At 36.4% G+C, this 20,913-nt stretch overlaps 1 protein-coding gene and 1 pseudogene across 4 annotated transcripts in view; one reads left to right on the top strand and one right to left on the bottom strand.

The window, feature by feature from the left end:
- The window catches only part of RANBP17 (RAN binding protein 17), a 310,647-nt gene that overhangs the window by 74,260 nt on the left and 215,474 nt on the right, over window positions 1–20,913 (bottom strand). For all 4 annotated transcript variants that reach the window (XR_008664360.1, XM_055325097.1, XM_055325099.1 and 1 more), the window contains 2 exons: window positions 10,504–10,567; window positions 10,304–10,412 (listed from right to left, as the gene is read on the bottom strand). Coding sequence is in view for 3 of the 4 variants with exons in the window: in XM_055325097.1 (XP_055181072.1) it covers window positions 10,304–10,412; window positions 10,504–10,567 (173 nt within the window). In the remaining variant the exon portion in view is untranslated. The remainder of the gene's footprint in view (window positions 1–10,303; window positions 10,413–10,503; window positions 10,568–20,913) is intronic.
- On the top strand, window positions 14,710–14,810 carry LOC129510010 (U6 spliceosomal RNA; annotated as a pseudogene).

Genomic DNA, 20,913 nt, shown 5'->3' with positions numbered 1-20,913 from the left:
GAGTCCAAAGGAATCAGGGACTTAGTTTTGTTCACAAAAATATCAAAAGGCCAATGAATCTCTCCTGGTATGCTGTTCTAAACAAGGGTTAGATCTCTAAGGGAAGGGGAAGGGGAAAGGGAAGGCAGATCAAATTATAATCCCTGCTCTGTCAATTGGTTATGCAACCAAGCTATTCCTTTTAGTTACATCCTCTGTCAACTGGTGATAATGTTAGAGACCTTTACAGAAAGTCTTGCTTTTCCTTTTTGTTTGTTTAAAATTAGTCTCTCACTTTATTTATTTATATATACATATATATATTTATTATTGGAGTTCAATTTGCCAATATATAGTATAACACCCAGTGCTCATCCCATCAAGTGCCCCCCTCAGTGCCCGTCATCCAGTTACCCCCTCCCCCCTGCCATATCCCTTTCCACTACCTCTTGTTCATTTCCAGAGTTCCAAGCCCAGGTGAAACAGCAGCTCTCCCAGTCTGAGCTAAACTTGCCGGCAAGTACTCTCTAAAGCCCCACTGTAAGCATTCCCCCTTCCTGCTGTGGGTTCCCACAGCATTTTGTCTATTCTTGATGATAGGTAACACTGATCAGGCTGCCTCGAATTTACAGATATTTAGGCATATAGCTAGTAACATTAATAATACTGCCTAACATCATTCCACTACTATCACCATTTGATGAGGAGTTACTATGGGGATTAAATGAGATAAAATTTATAACCTGTGTATGTAAATTATTAGATCTGTCAGCTTACACTGATGGTATCTTTGGCTTTGCTTCTGGAGAGCTAGGACTGTACATCTTTGCATTTCTCAATGAAGGAGAATGATGTAGGCAGGTAAGACTCATCAATAAACAGACCCAATGTCTGGCTCCACCACTTACTGTTTAACTTTGGATATTCACTAATTACCCCAAGTCTCAGTTTTCTCATCTAAAAATAATGATAAAAATATCTATCTTTGTGAATGTTAAGTGTTATAACACATGAAAAATAGAAGATGCTCAATAGGGCAGCCTGGGTGGCTCAGCGGTTTAGCACCTGCCTTCAGCCCAGGGCATGATTCTGGAGACCCAGGATTGAGTCCCATGTCGGGCTCCCTGCATGGAGCCTGCCTCTCCTTCTGCCTATGTCTCTGCCTCTTTTTCTCTCTCTCTGTATCTCTCATGAATAAATAAATATAATCTTAACAAAAAAAAAAAAAGATGCTCAACAAATAGTAGTGGTGGTTGCTAGTATTACAGTGTTAGCACCTGGCATTACTGCCTGGCATGTATTAGGGAAATACTGTATTTGAATGAAAGTTTTTAAAATCCCTTATTTTCTTAATATCTGATATGAATAATACAACAGCTAATTGAAGTAGACATTATCAAATCCTTAGATATATATGTACATATTTAAACTATGTAATCTTACTCTCCTAAAATAAAGTATCTTTTTTTTTTTTTAAGATTTTATTTATTTCTTCATAGACAGAGAGAGAGGCAGAGACACAGGCAGAGGGAGAAACAGGCTCCATGCAGAGAGCCCGATGTGGGACTCGATCCCGGGTCCCCAGGATCACACCCCAGGCTGCAGGCGGTGCCAAACCGCTGCGCCACCGGGGCTGCCCGATAAAGTATCTTCTAAATATGAAATTATTAATGAGAATAGTGGTAACCATCACTGCAGGCAGATAAGGGCACAGGAAAGAGTGTATGCTTTGAAGGTTCTAAACTTGAACCCCTGGCTCTGCTACTTGTTAGCATTCTGATTTTGGACAAATGACAGCCATTAACATTTTTGTTGTTTTGAGGTTTATGTGGACCTAGAGAGGTAATTACAGTGATCAAACAAAGTGTGATCACCGGGTTGTCCCCCAATGTCCTTCCTTTGGGAGCAAAGCTTTCCATAGGTAAGGATATTTCATCAGAACAAAGACAAATTCAGGACTTTAGCGTTCAACCTTTCATTTAATACATGGAGCTACAGATCAAAAAACTTCCTGACTCATCTCCTTCCTCAACTGAAGTTTGAGGCTTATAGGAAAATCAAGGCACAGAAGACAAGCCACCAAAATGTGCAGGAAGAAGTCAAAGAGGAAATACAGTAATGTGAACAGTAATCCTACTTAAAATGTTACATCCTCAGAGATGCCCTCCTTGACCTCCTAAAACATTACTGCAAAACTCTCTCCCAACCCCCACCCACTTTCTACTTCCATCACCTACTTTAGTTTTCTTATGGGATTTACTATGATCAGACTATATATTCACATATGTATTCATGGTCTTCTCTACTAGAATGTAAGCTGCTCCTTGGTGAAGGAACTTTGTCCATTTTGATCATGACTCTATCCCCAGGGACTAGAAGAGGGTCTAGCATCCAAGAAATAGTTGTGTAGTGACGGAATAACAATAGTTATTTCCTGAGTGCTTATTATGTGAAGGCAATGAGTTTAATACTTGATTTACTTAACAGATACCTTTGTGGTTGTTCCTATGTTTTAAGTACTGCTGCAAGTCATTAATGGTCCCAACAATCCTATGGAGTTGTATGATGATTTTCCTTCATTTACATGTGAACAGGGAGGCGCAAAGGGATTCTGTGGTTTACTCAATGTCCTTGGGCTGGTAAATGTCAGTAGAGGAGGATCTCCAATTACACTATTTACTTTCAGCTCATGGTCTTCTCCCTGTCTCTAATGGGGTGGAAGGTATCAGAGGTGTGGGCATTGAAGTCAGGGTCACAGAATCTTGAGTTTAGAGCTGCATGAAGTTAGAAGAGGGTGAAGAACAATTAGCTTGGTTCTAGTAGGCAGAAAGGAATTTCTCAGCAATCATATGAGTTCAAGTTAGGAAAATATGACACATTGGTGGGTTATTTCTACAAAAATGTCTATGCTTCAGTTAGCACCGTTCCTCTCTTACTGCAAGGTGATATATTGTATAATCTAAGCTGGAAAACTGGTCATTTTTTTTATGTCATGCAAATAAACTCTATACAACATCTATTAGAGATTTTGTCCATTATGTCACCATAAAAAGGAATGAAGTACCGAGACATGTTAAACTATGCCTGAGTCTTGAAAACATTATGCTTGTGTGAAAGAAGATAGACACAGAGGCTACATATCACATGATGCCATTTACATGAAACAGCTAGAATGAGCAAATTCATAGACAGAGAAGGTAGATTAGTGATTGCCAGGGGCTGGGGGCGGGGACAGTAAGAAATGACTACTTTAAGATACAGGATTTCTTTTTGAGGTAACAAAAATATTCTGGAATTAGATAATGGTTATGGTCTCACAGCCTTGTGAGTATTTTGAATATAATAAATACCACTGAACTAGCACTTTAACGGGGTGAATTTTATGGCATGTGAATCTCAAAAAAACCCAACACCAAAACAAAAAAATACCACCAACAAAATTCTCTCCACCTTTAAATGTATGTAGAAGAGTAAAACTTCTCCTTTCCTCAAATTAAAATGCAAATAGAGGCTGGATTAGAGGGGATCTGGAGGAGTACTCAAGGAGCGGCTAATAGTACAAATAACTATGGTAATAAGTGATGAGGATTTATTATATAACTATTGTGTGAAATAGTTTGTTATTAGTGATAAGTTACTATGGTAGGCTGAATAATGGCCCCCCAAAGATGTCCATGTCCTAGTCCTTGGAATCTGTGAATATATTAGGATATAAACAAAGGGGAATTGAGGTTGCTAATCAACTGTCTTTAAAATAGAAGATTATCCTAGGTTCTCCAGATGTGTCCAGGGTAATCACAAAGGTCTTTGAAAGTGTTAGAGAAAAGAAGACAGGAAAAACCATAGATATGGCAGCATAAGGACTTGACCTGATATTGCTGGAGAAAGGAGGCCATGAGCCAAGAAAGCAAGTGGCATCTAAGCTGCAAAAGGCAAAGGAACAGATTCTTCTGCAGAGCCCCAGAAAGGAACACTGCCTATTGACACCTTGATTTTACCCCCCTGGACCCATTATGGACTTCTGACCTCCAGAGTTGTAAAATAATAAATCTGTACTATTTTAGGCATTAAATTTGCAGTAATTTGTAATGGGAGTAATAGGAAACTGATATAGTTAGTAAAGGTCAGATCTAATGTTATGAAGTTCTGTTCCAAACTATGGAGAATTAAGAGGGGAGACAAACAAGGAGATATAGAGGCAGATGAGTGAGGAAAATAATCTACTTAAAACCAAGCACCAGGCAGCTCAGGTGGCTCAGCGGTTTAGCGCCGCCTTCAGCCCAGGGCCTGATCCTGGACACCAGGGACCGAGTCCCACATTGGGCTCCCTGCATGGAGCCTGCTTCTTCTTCTGCCTATGTCTCTGCCTCTCTCTCTCTCTCTCTCTCTCTCTCCTTCTTCTTCTTCTGCCTATGTCTCTGCCTCTCCCGCCCCACTCCCGTGTCTTCTCTCATAAATAAATAAAATCTTTAAAAACAACAACAACAAAAAACAAGCACCAATGGGTCATATCAAAAGAGCCAGTGACTTTTGCAGGCCTATGCCTGCATCATCTGCAGTTCCCCAGTGCTTTGTTAGAGTAGCACTTCTCAAGTTCTATTAGCATAAAGTCTTGAGAAAGGTGCTTGACTCCATCTAACTTGGGCCAGAATTTAGTTTTCATTCCAATTTCCCCCTACATAGCCTAGGAGGAGTTGTAGCTGGCTGTGACAGGACTCAGCTTCAGGTAGGGCAGGCTGTTTTAGAACCTGTTAGGAAGTGTCATCAGCTCCTGCTTCTGGAGGAAAACAATAGCCCAAGTGCTGAAGTAATAAAGGTACTGAACTTACCTCATTTTGAGGCCCAGTGTCAGTCATGCCCCTGATTGCACATTCAATAAATATTTGTGTCTTAATTCATTAATTAATATACACTGAGTGCTTTTTTGTGATAGGAATTGTTCCAGGCCTTTTCACACATCTTTATCTTATTTAAAGCACCTAACAATTCTTTAAGATAGATATCTCCATTCCATGGATGAGAAAATTGAGGATCTCTTTAATTCCTCTCCCTAGGGAACCAAAATGTTTATTTTAGTTCTCAGAAGAAAAATACACTGCCCATTGTAGACTTTTATATTCCTTTCCTAGGAAACCTACCCTAAAAGTTTCATCCCTGAAGCATCTCATTCCCTGGGGTGCTCTGGACTCTCTACCCTCAAAACCAGGTAAGTTATTAAAACTGGATCTGGACTTAATGGGCTGCTTTCTGCCTACAGGGCCGGCTAATTAGTCTTAATTATCTCATTACAGATTCAAAGTATTTCCAGCTGCTTCTTTACCCCTTACTGCCCAGTTCCCCCACCCGCCCCCCATGTCTATTTTCTAGATAGTCTCTGCCAAGTCATGGACACAGGTGATATACTGATGTATCCTTCTTATCTATCAAAACATTAGTTATTTCTGATCAAGCTTCACACTTGCTAAACCCTTCTGGGACATCTACCTCTGTGTTCTTCTTATCCATGAGAATACATACGCTTTGGCCAATTATTAAGACATGAGGACCAATTTTAAAAACTACATTTTGATTTTCATTGACCAGAAAAACCATAATACACCTATATAGAGCAAATAATAAACATGAATCTGTTTACTTGATAGAAGCTTGGAAAGTAATTCCTTCTCCCTTCTTCTCACTGCCCTCAAGCCTCAAATCAATCATTCAGTCCAAACAGTTCAAATAAAAATGACAAAGAAAAAGTTACTTTTCCTAATTGATTGAGAGTATGAAAGGTGAAGTCAGTGTAGCAGAAGTGAATGAAAATGTGCGGTCATAGGACTAGAGGTAATGTGACCTTGCACAAGTCATTTAGTCTCTCTGAATATCACCTTTCTAACAGATAAACAATGCAATAATAGCTATTTCACATGGGCTGTTGTGAGGATCAAATAGGACAATGTATGTGAGAGTGGTATGCAGACTATAAATTTATAAACAAATGTTAGTTTATTATTAAAGAAAAGGAAAGTTTCCTTTCTCTGTGTATTTTTACTTTTATCATTAGGAGCTATTTCTAGAATACTCTTCCCTTTTTATTCAAGTCATTTACTTTTTATTTAAAACTTCTCAAATTTAAGTGAGAGGTATCTTCAAGTGTCAATTATCTATTAAAAGCCACAAACGGGGGATCCCTGGGTGGCGCAGCGGTTTGGCGCCTGCCTTTGGCCCAGGGCGCGATCCTGGAGACCCTGGATCCAATCCCACATTGGGCTCCCAGTGCATGGAGACTGCTTCTCCCTCTGCCTGTGTCTCTGCCTCTCTCTCTCTCTGTGACTATCATAAATAAATAAAAATAAAAAAAAATAATAAAAGCCACAAACGTAGATGAATACTATAGCATGCTTCTCCCTAAGGAGAAAATATCTCTTAATGTCTATAAGTAACATTTTAATACTAGCATTCCCTTGATCATTAAAAGATATGACTTTTTCTTAGAGTTTGAGGGTCTGAGGAAAGTAGTGCTCACTCAGATCCTATCAACATGCTCTCAGTAGTTCAAGATAAGGTACAATCATAAAAAGGCCGAGGAAAAGCAACTGTTAGTGACACCAAGGAAAACCAATTTTAATGACACTGAGTAATTCTAAGTTTGTGGTTGGTAAAAGCTTAATTTGCAATGAGTAATATTTAGTTCTCTACAAAACAAAGAGCCTTGTTGTCGTTCTTTTCCACACTTCCCTTTTCCAATATTTGTCAACTGAATTCACCTCTATTCAAATTAAACAAAATAGAAGGTTTAAAAAAAAAATAGAAGGTTTTATTTATTCAAGTATTTTACACTGAACAGCTCCCTTGAGGTTCTCCATTTACTGGCTTGGGTAATATTATCTTTCCTTTAGTTTATTAGATTGACAAAGTTAATTTAAAAATAACCTAGGGAACTTTAAGTGATTCTTGGAAGGGCTAACATGCGTGCACATATGGACGGTCACCCATCTTCTTGTGTATGTATGTTATCTTGTGAAGGGAGTTTTTGCATTAATTTTTATAATTTCCTAGGATACAGAAATACATTACCAACATTAAATATCATCATCCTGATGATGAAATGCTTTCAATTCTGTTCTATATACAAGTGAGCATTTTGTCTAGGGTGGCCAAGGAGCAATTTGATAAAATGGTATAACTGTTTATTGCCAAAAAAAACCCCATTTTCATCTGAAATACAACCTGGGGCATATAGCATCTAATTAAATTCATACAAAGTACAAATTATTGAATAGAAACCAAAATGCATTTCAAAGTAAACACCAATCAATGTGACACCCCTTTTCTAATCACTCCAAAATGTGCATGTGGCTCATAAACAATATACTCAGTTTAGTTTGTTAGATTCAATTAGAATATGCTTTATATTTCAGTCCAAGAATTATAACCCATGCTTTGCAAGCAGGTTGGTGAGGTGTTTCTTCTATTTGATTCTTACAAAAAAAAAAAGTGATATAAAAAGTTTTTTCCTAATTTTTCTTTGTTTAATTTGAGAAGAATTCTCATTACCTAGTATTTTTACTTCTTTCATTTAATGCATGGATCTGTGCTTCTTTTGACAACAGCACCATCTCTTTTTCTTTTGTTTTCATAACAGTGAATACACAATAGAAAACTAGAAAGCCACACACACAGGAACTCTGGCAGCAATGTTCCAGTCAACCTAGTTTGTGAGACAAGGCTTCAAATAATAAAACTGTGTTCAGCAACACTCAACAAATGATCATCTATAAAGTAATAACACTTTGAACAGAGAGCAACAAGCGACTAATCGAGCCCAAGAGTGGCCAACTGTAGCTGATCACTTGTGAAAGTAGTCAGCCATTTGATTTGTTTTGTCTTGGAGAGGCCAATGATCAAAAAGCTACTCGCAGAAAGTACCTGACAGGAATTGATGATTACAGAAACCATGATGATGGCATCCTGGTTAGTGTACTTATGTATCATTCATTCACTAAATATTTACTGAGCACCTACAGGGTAGCAATTGGAGATCGGAGCTAGAAAGCATGAAAAAGGCAAAGTCCATGCCCTGAAGGAGCTCAATGAATTTTGAGAAGAAGAGAAACTCTGGTTCTTAACAAGGAATAGAAGCACTTCCACAAAGTCAGTTTCTATTTCTCCCAAGGTATCCAAATGTATTTCCGACTCACCAGATATTTACTTTTTTTAAAAAAAACTATGAACTAAAAAAATATCAATTTATACTTTATACTGTTATGGGTTAAGTAATTAATTCAAAGGAATCTAACTCTGAGAAACCTAGTAAGATCCCTTTTCAGTTATTCAAATTTATGTATTTTACTTCACCTTTCTCATACCTTACAGCTTACATTAAGCAATACTAAATAAAAAAAAAAGCAATACTAAATAAAAGTAGTCTTCAAAGTGGCAGCATGTAACGCAGGGTATTTCTGGGCATTATCATGACTCAATTAACATCACAAGGATAAGTGCAAGAGTGTGGTGAATACTGGTAGCGCTGTCTTGTTGTTGAAGCTACCATGGATTTATGGAAGGTTCTTTTGTCTATGATGACTATATGAGAGTGGAGCTTGAGCTACTCCATTTCCAGGTCCTGAAAATGTGTGTGACATGAACCTAATTCTAGGAAATCTCCTCCATCCAGTTCTCTATGATTTTGGTTGCCCCATTCCTTTCACTGTCTGGCAGGGTCATTAAAAGAGCATTTTTATGGCTTTCCAAAAGAAATTCAGTCTAGACAAGGGTCTTCGTTAATGCTTGGACAACTGGGAGGAAAGCAAGAGGGCAAGCTCCTTGAGGGCAGGGGCCTGTATGCCTGGCTGGTTTCTGTCCTGCCCCTAGAGCTCACAGCACAGCGTGTTCTCTAAATGATGACTGAGGAATGACAGAGTCGGGCTGCTCCTCTTCTCTCTAGTGCAGCAGCCAAGAGGTAATACAGGCCAGTGTGCAGTATGCAGAGCTGTCACTCAGATCTCCCACTTGCCTAAGGTAGCAGATGATTGGGTTTTGCATGCCTGGTTTACACTCTTCAAATATTTATAGACAGTTCTCTTTGCCTCAAGCCCTCGTTGTCACTTAGCCAAGTTATACATACACGGCTCTTTTAATCTTTCTTTAGAAATCAATCCCACCAAGCTCCTTAGTCATTCTAGATGTATTTCTCTCAACTTTTGGCTGTTTGTCTCTTTGGTAATTTATTCTGTTGAAATGCATGAAAATAATACAGATGTGGAGCAGAGGGCGGTTTAGTCACCTTTTTACTACAGGGAGGAATGTCTTTTATGGGCAAAAGAAAATTATTTATCCTTTTTCCTTTTGGATGATCATGTTTTTAAAAATTCATATTTAAGTTGATGGATCAATCAATACATTGCAAGAGAAAGGATGAAAAAAAGTATCATCAGTATTATATATATTCTCTAACGATGATATTGTCATTGATTGAACTCTTTCTTGTGTCTATAAACTCATTAATTTAACCTGCAGTATTCAAACATGGGGGGAAAATGGGAACCTGGAGTAACATGGTCACCACAAAGAGACTTAAGTGCCCATCCTCAGGTACTGTCTACCTGTGGATAGGTCTAGCTAACTTCAGCTTTTCAGTGAAAAAAATTTTTTAAAAAGTTCTATTTTTTCCCATTATAGAGTAATACCTTAAAGAAAATTTCAAATAATCAAAATAAGAAAAAGTTACCTATATTTCACTACCACAAAATAACATTTACCGTTTTTAAAGAATTTCATTTAAGTCTCTTTTGGATACATTCCCCACCCACACCCCAGGCATGCTCATATCATTTGCACAGTTTAACACCTAGCTTTTTCACTTAATATTATAAAATGCCATGTATTGCATTGTTTTCAAATCCCAATTTTAATGACTACAGGCTATTCCATCAAGTAGATGTGCTATAATTTTACAATTCCCTACTGCTCGATATTTACATCGTTTCCATTTTTTCTTTAGGTTAAATGTCATTACAAAGAAAATTTTTGTGTATAAAGCTTTTCTGCATTTAGGACTACTCTTAGATTCATAGCAGTAAAATTAATGGGTCAAGGATACAAAGAAAATAAATCCTGAGGTAAAGAATTAATGCAGGTTCTATGTGAAGTGAAAAATATCACTTTAAATACAAAGATTTGTCTTTTGGATCTGATGCTCAAATCATAGAAGGCTGTAGAAAACTGTCAAAGCTGGCAAATTCTAGTCACTTAAGTGTGGTGCTCACTAGTATTCTGCTCCTTTAACTGCCCAAGTATATTGCTGAGCCCTTATTAATCAAGCATAAATTCTTAACCTTACCTAGATCTACCATCAGAAGGCGAGTGAGGGCGGTGTAGAAGGTGGTGCGGCACCTGAAGTCACTAAGGCTATAACTGTCACTGATTCCAAGGAAGGGGAAGTGTTCACTCTAAAGAAAGCAAAGAGCATCCGAAGTTATTAATGCTTTACCTAAACTACGCAGAAAATTCTAGTTACGAAATAAAGGAAGTAAGACTTACCGTGTGGTTTTTTAGCATAAATTTCACAGCATCTATCTTCACAAGTTTTTTTAAAAGGATATAGGTAATAGAAATTAAGGAATCTGGGGAAATATAATGGTCTTATCAACAGATAATAAATCACAAAATAACACTGAACTCTAACAGTATCAATTTCTATTTATGAAGAATCAATATTATTTCTAAAGAGTATTCCTACAGAAATATCTTTCATTGTGTTAAGAATGATAATCCATTATTAACCAGTGCAATTACTTTTCCTATCTTATACATATTCTAGTTATGGAAAGGAAAAATGAATTTTATAATTAAGACAAAAACTTCTTTACTATTAAAGCCTTGATGGTAGAAAATTAAAACTGACCCTTTTTACATTTTTGGATATAACTTGAGAACTTCTTTTCACTTAATATTACTTCATAAAAAATAATTATAAAAGACCCATAATAGACTATCCAGAAAGAGAAAATTATTCAATTCTAAGAAACAATGGGCCCACTGAGTAGAAATCTAAGGAAATTCTGCTCTAGATGAAGATCAGAATACAATTAGAAAGATGTAGACAACTGCATGTCATCAAGTGTTGGAGGACAGGTTTAAATAACCTAACATTTCTCAAGTATCTACCAGGTGTGAGACATTTTGTATTTGTTCATTTGCCTAATCTTCACAATTATACTGTTAAATACTATTTCTTATTTCTAATCCATATATAAGAAAACCGAAGTTCACTGGGCAGCCCGGGTAGCTCAGAAGTTTAGTGCCACCTTCGGCCCAGGGCATGATCCTGTTGACCCAGGGTCAGGTCCTGTATTGGGCTCCCTGCATGGGGCCTGCTTCTCCCTCTGCCTTTCTCTCTCTCTCTCTCTGTCTCTCATGAATGAATGAATGAATGAATGGATGAATGAAAATCGAAGTTCAGAGAAATGCAGTTACTTGTCCAAGATCATGCAGTTAGGGCCTGATACTGCTTGAGATCTGAACTGAGGTTTGACCGCAGAGGCTGTGTTGTCTCTACTGTACCACATTACCACCTCAACAGCTCATCTCAGAATGAGAATAAAGTTGAGAAATCATAAACACTGTTGCAAGGCCTAAATAATTTCTGGTGAATGCTGCCATCAAAGATGGGTTGATGTGTTTCTAAGACTAGTATATAGACGCCCTCTTTTCTTACTTAGTCACTCAGGCATGGGTGTAAAAGAGCAGAAAAAGCATTGAACACAAGTCAGAAGAGCTGAGCTTTTGGCTTGACTACACCATCCACTCAGGTCTGAGTCTGAGTACTCTACTCAGCCCCTCTGGGCCTTAGTTTCCCCCTCTAACAAATGAGGGTGATACCCAAACCATCTTACAGGATCATTGTGAGGATCAGATAAGGCAAACGTCTTCGCCAATTATAAGTCCAGGAGGAAGATGCGAAGATGCAGAGAATTAACACGTACAGAATGTTTGCTACTTGCAGGGTTAATTCTCACAATCTCAGGAGATGGGCAGGATCACTTCTGTTTTTCTGATTAGGGAACAAATCCAAAAAAATGAAGTGAAATTTTCCAAAAGACAAACAGTATAATTCGGATTCAAATCCCTCTGCCTCTAAAGCAACCATTTCAGTTGCATTTTAAGCACATTCACTTTCATATTAAGATTGTAAACCTTTCTAAGGGCAGGGGCCACACCTGTGCATTTTCTTTTTTTCTTTTTTTTTTTTTTCCTTTTTTTAAATTTTTTATTTATTTATGATAGTCACACAGAGAGAGAGGGAGAGAGAGGCAGAGACACAGGCAGAGGGAGAAGCAGGCTCCATGCACCGGGAGCCCGACGTGGGATTCGATCCCGGGTCTCCAGGATTGCGCCCTGGGCCAAAGGCAGGCGCCAAACCGCTGCGCCACCCAGGGATCCCACACCTGTGCATTTTCTTCAGTGCACTGCCACCAGTGGGTTCTCAGTGCGCTGTGTTTTTCTGGCAGGCTGAAGAGGAACAAGATTAGGGTGGAGAGGCAGAAGGTCTTTCCTTGTGTACAAAGATGAGATTTGATGATTTTTCCCCAGTATAAATCACCGAGCAGAAGAACTGCCATTCAAACTTCACTCAGTTAAACAGGGGTGGGGATCAATAAACTAAGAAATATCTTAAGTAATTACCAAATACAATTCTCTTGGAATTGCAAAGTTAAAAGTGACAGGGTCTATGGGTAATAAGAATGCTGCCATTAATAGGAACCTTCCTGTCAGTGCTACTAATAAACAGCAAGTCATGTTTTGACAATAGAATATTTATGGTAGCAATAAACAGAACATTCACAGGAAGAGTCTCATCTGCCAAAGACACATTTTCTGTAGAACTGCATCTGTGCACTTTGTATCAAGGCCAGTCTCAGTGCCTTTTAATTATATTCTAAAGCAAAAAAATGATTAAGAATAATTTTTTACTTTTTTCAATAAAGAAAAAAATGAGAATTCATCTGATTATTTATAATCCCTTATAGGAATTAAACTCAAAGCTATTATGGTCCTTAAGAGAGTCTGTAATGTTTTTTTAAAAAGGCAAATGGATACATCATCTTTATGATCTTTTTACTTTCATCTTGTTCTTCTCTAAGAGACTAGGGATCTCTCATAAGATGCATGAGAGAGCATTTTTGTTGGGTGGGAGCATTTTAGTTGTGTGACAACTAAATCTACTACGTTAGATTTCGGAGGCCTGTCCAGAACAGCTCCTAACAGTGAACACAGTAATGGTGGCCAACAGTAATAGCACCAGTAGCAGGAGTCTAGAGTGGTAAGAATTTAGTAAAAGTCACACATGGAACATGTAAATGGTAGGGCTAAAATTCAGACCCAGGTCTGTCTGACTCGAAACTATAAGCTCTTTTCACTAGGTCATGGCATACCCATCTGGTTTTAAAAAGGCTGGGAATTTTGAAGAGATCACTAATTTTTTGAGACACTGCAGAAACTAGAACTAGGTCCCAGAAAAAAAAAAAAAAAACAAATGGGAAAACTGTTTTTAGGTGGCACCAATTCAATAATGAGCCTTCCTCACATTCAGGACAGAGCAAACTCCATAGCCTGGCTGATGTTAACACACTAAACAAAATTCCTAGGGAATTTCCTGTTGGTATCCATGTAGTTATGAAAATACTGAGGAGGGTGAACAATGTCTTCCTGATAGCTAACACGACAAATGAAGAAAGGAAAGAAAAAGTCAAGACAAATGGTGTATCTAACAGATGGTTGAAAATTTTGAAAATCTGTACCTTTGAAGAAGAGGAAAACCAGATTGGGAATGAATTGTTTTTTTTTCAGTGACAGGAGTACTACACACTTTAGCTGATGGGAGTAGCAGTACCAACTATGACTTCAATTCATGGTATCTAGCCTTTACTGAGTATCAACATTTCATCAAACCTAAAATGTCACTGGTTATAAAAAAATCATTACTTTATGTGCTAAGAAAGAAAAGGTGTTTTAAAATATCAACTGTGGTATTTACATATCTTATTTACATTTACAAAATGTAAAGCAATTTCTGTTTTAGAATCAAAGGAGCAGTCTACTAGGCATATGATCTTCACTAAGTACCAGAGAGTAGATGATACACTGATATAGGCAATTATTTAAAAGCCATACATGTTTACAAATAGTTTTTTTGCAGACAGAATTAGATCCTGATAATAGGAGAAAGATCAGGGATAAGAAAATGACATGTAAGAAATTATTACAGGTAGGTGATAGGCACAAAGTATAATTACTGAAATAATTAGTTTTGTTATTTCAAAAATGAGATTATGTTCATAAACCCTACTAGCCTAAAAAATCCAAATATGTCTAACCAAAATGAAGCATCTTAAGGAATGCTAATGATTACTTAAAAGGAACAGGAGTTAGGGCTTTGTCAATTAACAAAAGGGGTAACATTAATTCAAATGCACACTATGTGAAATTTTGAAACAAGAGAGAAAAAAAGACTCCTAATCTCTAATAACTTACAAACTAATAGCAGAGAGGACTAGCCAATACTAAGCTATACAATATTCATTCTCAGATATATAGGCAAGAACTAGGCGTTCAGGAGCATTAAGAAAAATAAAGATGATAGGAATGAAAATGAAAGAAATGAATATTCATTGAGCACCTACTAGGTGATAGGGTCTGTAGTACCAGGTGCCTTATTTTATTAGATAACACAGATGTATTGTTACAGTGCTTGCTTCGGTGGCACATACACTAAAATTAGAACAAGACAGAGAATATTAGCATGGTTCCTGTGCAAAGATATATTTTTACACAGTTACTATTTTATTTAATCCTTACAAAATTCCAAGAGGTAGATAATATTCCCTTTCTACAGATGAAGTAACTGAGACTCAGAAATTAAATGGCTTGTTCATGTTCTTTCAGTAAATACAATGACAAAGGATTATAACTGTTTCAGTACGGCTTCACTAAGTCTTTAGCAAGACCTGAAAATTTAAAAGAGATCTAACTGAGTTGCAATGGGTCAAATGAAAAGAAAAGTGTATGTGGTGATTCAGTGAAAGGTAATGAAGGGTGTCAAGAAGGAAGGTAAAATAAATTTCCTTGGCCTGAGCATAAAGTACAAATTGTGGTTGAGTGGTGGATCAGGAAATTAGTTATGAGAACTCAATAAGTCAAGTATTGTTACAGAACTCAAGTTCTAATCAATAATTTTACTTTGACCCAAGAAGCAAGTGGAAGCGATTCTGGGCTTTTGGGAAGAGAAATGATCAGATCACAATAATACTTGAGGAAGGTAATCTTCTGAAGCAGAAATCTAAAGAACTGAGTGAAGGTTTGAATAAATGGGTTACAGAAAAGGAGCAGAGAGGATTCTCAAACTTGATTCTAGTATAAAAACAAATGGAGCAGATAAATTATGAGATGACTTTTCCATGGATAATAGAGACAGAAAACAAGTAGATAAATCAACATTTCTTTTGATGAGAAATGTTAATAGAAGTATGCCTGAGGGATATATGCTGAAACTAGTTTTATTTAACATTCTCAAAACCATCTGGAGATGGTGGTATTCACTGAAATAAAGCAATACATTTTAATACTGTTTCACAAAAGCAGAATTACTACTGTTTGTTACTAAGTATTTCCTGTAAAACACATACCCAATTGTACTTCCATCTTCACTCTTATTTCATTCTACACCTTTTGTTTCATGTCTCAGCCTCGACTCTTTCCTGACCCCCACCTCCTTCCAGTTTCATACCCCAGTGGTGGGAAGATCAGTGACAGGGTAAGGATGTCTGGTTTGCACATTACTTGTAGACTTAATGGTTTGTATATAAGCTATGTCCAAATGATGTTGAATAAAAAGAGCTTTCTCACAATCACCATATCAAAATGTCAGATATCCACATTATTTTTAATGCACAGATGTTCAGAAAATTAGTAATTTATTTGAGTTAAATTTTAAAATGAAAAAGAAACTATGTTAATAAAACAATGGACTTTGAATTCTTAGAAAAAATTTGTGAAAGGTGGTCTGGAATCAGGATCAATCCTGTTAGAATTTAAAATCTGTGAGGGCAGGGTCTGTGTCTCATTTGTCTTTTTGCTCTGTACTTAGCAAATGTTAATTAATATCTGCTGAATTGAAAGAGGCCAGTAATAGAAAGTAAATTGTTAGGATGAATATGGAATTAAATTATTTTATTCTAGTGTTAAATCTTTTTTTTTATTTTTTTATTTATTTACGATAGTCACACAGAGAGAGAGCTAGAGAGAGAGGCAGAGACACAGGCAGAGGGAGAAGCAGGCTCCATGCACCGGGAGCCCGATGTGGGATTTGATCCCGGGTCTCCAGGATCGTGCCCTGGGCCAAAGGCAGGCGCCAAACCACTGCGCCACCCAGGGATCCCTCTAGTGTTAAATCTAAATAAGGATGCAGTTCTGGGTATTGCACTAAAACAACAACAGCAACAACAAAAAACAAACAAGAAAAGACCAATGAAACTGGAAGGTTTGGGGTTGAAAAAGAAAGGCCTCAAGGTGATCAAGCAGCCTGATTAGGAAACAATCTCTGGCTTTAAAATGAAAAAAATTGAGAGAAGCCACTGATAGATTTCTGATACATGTGGGTAGGAATTATATTCACTAAATCCTGGTGTAACAGGAACTAAGGAGAATAGTCCCAAAGTCTTAGGGGGCTAGTGTGAAGCCAAATGTTTGGAATTATTTCTTTAACAAACAACTTGGGCCAGCTTCATGGGATGTCCATGGTATGAACTTGCACAGGGTTCTTCTATGCCTTCAAGGGTCTGTGTTTGCTTCAATGCTGTATTGTTGAGGTCTTGAATTTTTTTTTTTTAATTTTATTTTTAAGTCATCTCTACACCCAATGCAGGGCTTGAACTACAACCCTGAGATCCAGAGTCACATGCTCCACTGACTGAGCCAGCCAGGTTCCTTGAGATGCTTAATAACTTATGAACAAGGCACCCCACATTTTCATTTTGTACATGGCCCTGCAAATTATACAGGTAGTCTTGCAATAACATGGAGAAGTTATTCATCCTAAGAACTGTAGCTAATGGTAGAAACAGAGTAAAACGAGTTTGGATAAATTCATGAATTAGTGTAGAATCTGTTTTTAAGTGGTAAAGATATTCTGAGTTTTCTTTGAAGATGATGTAGTAAAGGCAACTACCAACAGAGGGCCTAATAGAAAATGAAATTTCCTTTCTCCTTAATTATCTACCTGAAACCCAAAGTGAGACATGTTGTTGCTGTAAATTTGAGTAAACAATGAATTAAATAGGAATATTGATCAATTACTTTTCAAAGGAAAAAAATCTGAAATAATGATTACTAAATCAAACAGATTTTTTGATGAAATGTAACACATCCCTCCCTCTTTCTCAGCATGTAAAGCAAGTTTAATTGGTTGCTTTGTAGGACTCTTCTCTCCCCAGTTCCTCCAGAAGCTTCCTTGTTCTATTACTGGAACAATCTCATCTCTTTCCCAGTTAGACAGAAAATAGGATTTATGACTGGAACGTATTTGAAAGAGGGGAAAAGCGTCCACAAATATTAAACCTGGATGTGGAGTTGATTAAAAAGTTACTCAGAGGTATCTGCTAAGTGTATTATATATACCCCCATGAACTGAATCTTATGGGAAAAAAAACTTTCCCTCAAAAAGGCCACTGGATTTTATTTTGTTTATTCATTTTAAAGATTTTATTTATTTATTCATGAGAGATAAAGAGAAAGAGGCAGAGACATAGACAGAGGGAGAGGCAGGCTCCATGGAGGGAGGCTGATGTGGGATTCGATCCTGGACTGGGATCATGCCCTGAGCCAAAGGCAGACGCTCAACCGCTGAGCCACCCACGCGTCCCAGGCCACTGGATTTTAAAATTACAGTAGTCTTACCAACTTGGAAAGCTTCAAACCATGGGGTAAAATAAAATGCAACAGCCTCTGCAGTTAAAATCCAAGGATTTAATGTAATGGCTTCCTCACACACATTTAAAGGAACTAGGTTAGCTCTAAAAATGTCAAGTCTGCCCTCCCCTAGTGAAGACAAAGTCTTATACAGAGCTACCCGATCTTCTTATTTGGGACATCTAGTCCTATCTTCCAACTATCTTAAAAAGCACAAGTTCTCACAGTAGAGCCCCTAAGTCACCAGCATCCCCAGAAACTTGCTGAAAATGCAAATTCTCACACCTCCGTCTAACACCTCCTAAAACATATAAACGCTGGGGGTGAGGTTCAGCAATTTGTGTTCTAACAAGTACTCTACTGATTCTCACCATCATTAAGGTTTGAGAATACTATTTTTTTATCTTTTTTTTTTTTTAAAGATTTTTATTTACTTACTCATGAGAGACACACACAGAGAGAAAGGCAGAGACACACAGGCAGAGGGAGAAGCAGACTCCATGCAGGGAGCCTGATGTGGGACTTGATCCCGGGTCACCAGGATCATGCACTGGGCGGAAGGCAGGCGCCAAACTGCTGAGTCACCCAGGGATCCCAGAATACTACTTTAAAGGCAAGTAAACATGAGTCTTTTTAGCATTTCTTAAAAAGAACATCTTTTGTGATTTCAATTTCCAAACAAGTGGTCAGATACAAGAACACCAAAGTTCATAGACTGGTTTTGAGAACCATAAAAAAATACTGAGTAGGATTCACTCTGAAGATAAAAATGGAAAAAACTAAATGAGAATTATCTCAAGACGTGCAATAGAAAGTAATCAGGAACATTTAAAAACTTTGTAGTAAGATGTTTTTCAGTTATTCCTTACTAATATTTTAAATACAAATATTTTGAATACTAATATGTAAACAGACTGCCATTAATAGAGGCCAGCTGGTAATGATTTTTATCTTGCATGGTTGTTTCTACTGCTGAAGAGTGCCATCTTATTTTTAACATAGATATAATGTCTGCTTTAAAATCAGGATTTAAAAACACATTATAATAAAGAAATCGATTGGAAACAACAAAACATGCATTAAGTAACCAGCAACTGCTCTGAAATAGACATACCACTCACATATTCCATTATGTAAATGAATTCAAAGATATTTCATGACTGATCAGCTAGAAGGGACATAATGATTTATAATTCAAATAACTGAGCACTGAAATCAAATTGAACTAATATATATTTCTAAATATGGAAACCTGAAATAATTGTTAGAAAATATAAATCAATGTACCCAAGTTGAAATCATTCGTATCCCTTGGTTTAAATGTTATAGCTTTTAAGTTTTATCTAATAAGTTTTCTGAAAATATGATTTTTTTATTAACTTCAAGAAGTGTTCAAAAGCAATAAACAGCTTCTGAAACAAAAGGTTATAATTTTAGAATTAAAGAATATGTAAGAGATATAAGGTGATAGGAAAAGGATCTTAAATAGTGGGTTGAAATAAATTAGGTGTTATGCAAATTATACCAAAAAGAATACAAATTGAATTAATTTTATATTAGATTTCAATTCCAACCTAAAAAATAGGGTAAATCTAAACAATAGATACGTGCTATAAAATAACACAGGCTTCTTTCCAGATAATATGCTCTCAAAGTAATTCATTGTGAAAAGGCCAGAGTTTGCAAGACTAGGAAGTACTTATAAACCACTTCATATGTTAGAAATAAAGAGTATTTCAGCATTATTATTAAAAAAAATACAGGTTTGAGTTTTTTTTTAATAAGAAAAAATACATATCTTAAAAAGCCAAAATGACCACTGGAATTGGGTTGTACATCACTTTCCAGTAAAAAGGAAAAACAGCCTGGACAGGTGTAATTTATCATTTTTCTGATTTAATATCAAAGAAATATATTAAAATAATAAAAAGAATCCTGAAATCCTCAAAATTTGTAGTGATAAATAGCCCTCCCTGTCTTTATTGCATTATACCTACTAACAGAAATATTGCATGGTGGATTTTGCCAGACAAGGACGATTATTTTCCAATAAAAAGTTGCATATTAAATTCCAGCACAAAAGTGGGTGTCTAATACTTTGGAAATCTTTTATGGTTTCCCAAGGAACATAATTTTAAACTTAACTAATACAAACATATTCCTGCAGTAAACCTATATTAAAGATTTCCATCCAATGCCACCCATTTTCAGAATGCTGTCCTCATATTTAAATATCAGCTAATCTTGGTGGTTAACTAAACCAACACTTATTTTTCATAACTCCTCTATTTTTGATAGCTAACATATAAAAGATAATCAACACACTTCTCTCTCATTGGTAGAAACAGGAGAATAGTATTAACTATAATACAATAAGAAATGATGATTCTGGTTTTAGATTTTAAAAACCTGCTAAAGATAGAAACCAAAACATTTAATGCATAATGAGATATCTTATTTTAGAGTAAATAAGTTGTTGATTTGGTGGTGGCAATAATCCAAGAAGTGGTAAAGCAAACAAACATATAATTTTCTTCCTATTACTTCTTTGTGCCTCTTAAATAATCAAAATAATACTTTTTTTCAATTGAAGAATAGTGAAACTATAGTATTTACTCTTAGGAATTCAATTTTTAGAAGGTAATATTTTTAAAACATTTTGACCTTCTTCAAATTAGTTATATGTTTTCTTTTAAAATAAGAAATCCTTGATGATTAAGAAAAATCACAGACTAAAATAGATGCTGTTGCATACTTTCTTATGTACCCATTTATTAACCTGGATGGATATAAACATAACTTTAACTAGTTAGGAATCTATACATCCATGTAAATTCAATTGTGACTCTAAATAAATGTTCATAGTTGGTGGCTAATATAAATCTTTCAAAAACATACTTTACAGATAAGGATAAATGAAAGGATTTTTTATTAAAAACAATTATAAAAAACAAAAAGCAAAACAAAACAAAACAAAAAACCAAT

This window comes from Nyctereutes procyonoides, unplaced genomic scaffold (assembly GCF_905146905.1).
Source record: "Nyctereutes procyonoides isolate TBG_1078 unplaced genomic scaffold, NYPRO_anot_genome, whole genome shotgun sequence".
Classification (NCBI taxonomy): domain Eukaryota; kingdom Metazoa; phylum Chordata; class Mammalia; order Carnivora; family Canidae; genus Nyctereutes; species Nyctereutes procyonoides.
The sequence above is the reverse complement of the archived record's forward strand: the minus strand, read 5'-3'. Positions and strand labels throughout refer to the sequence as shown.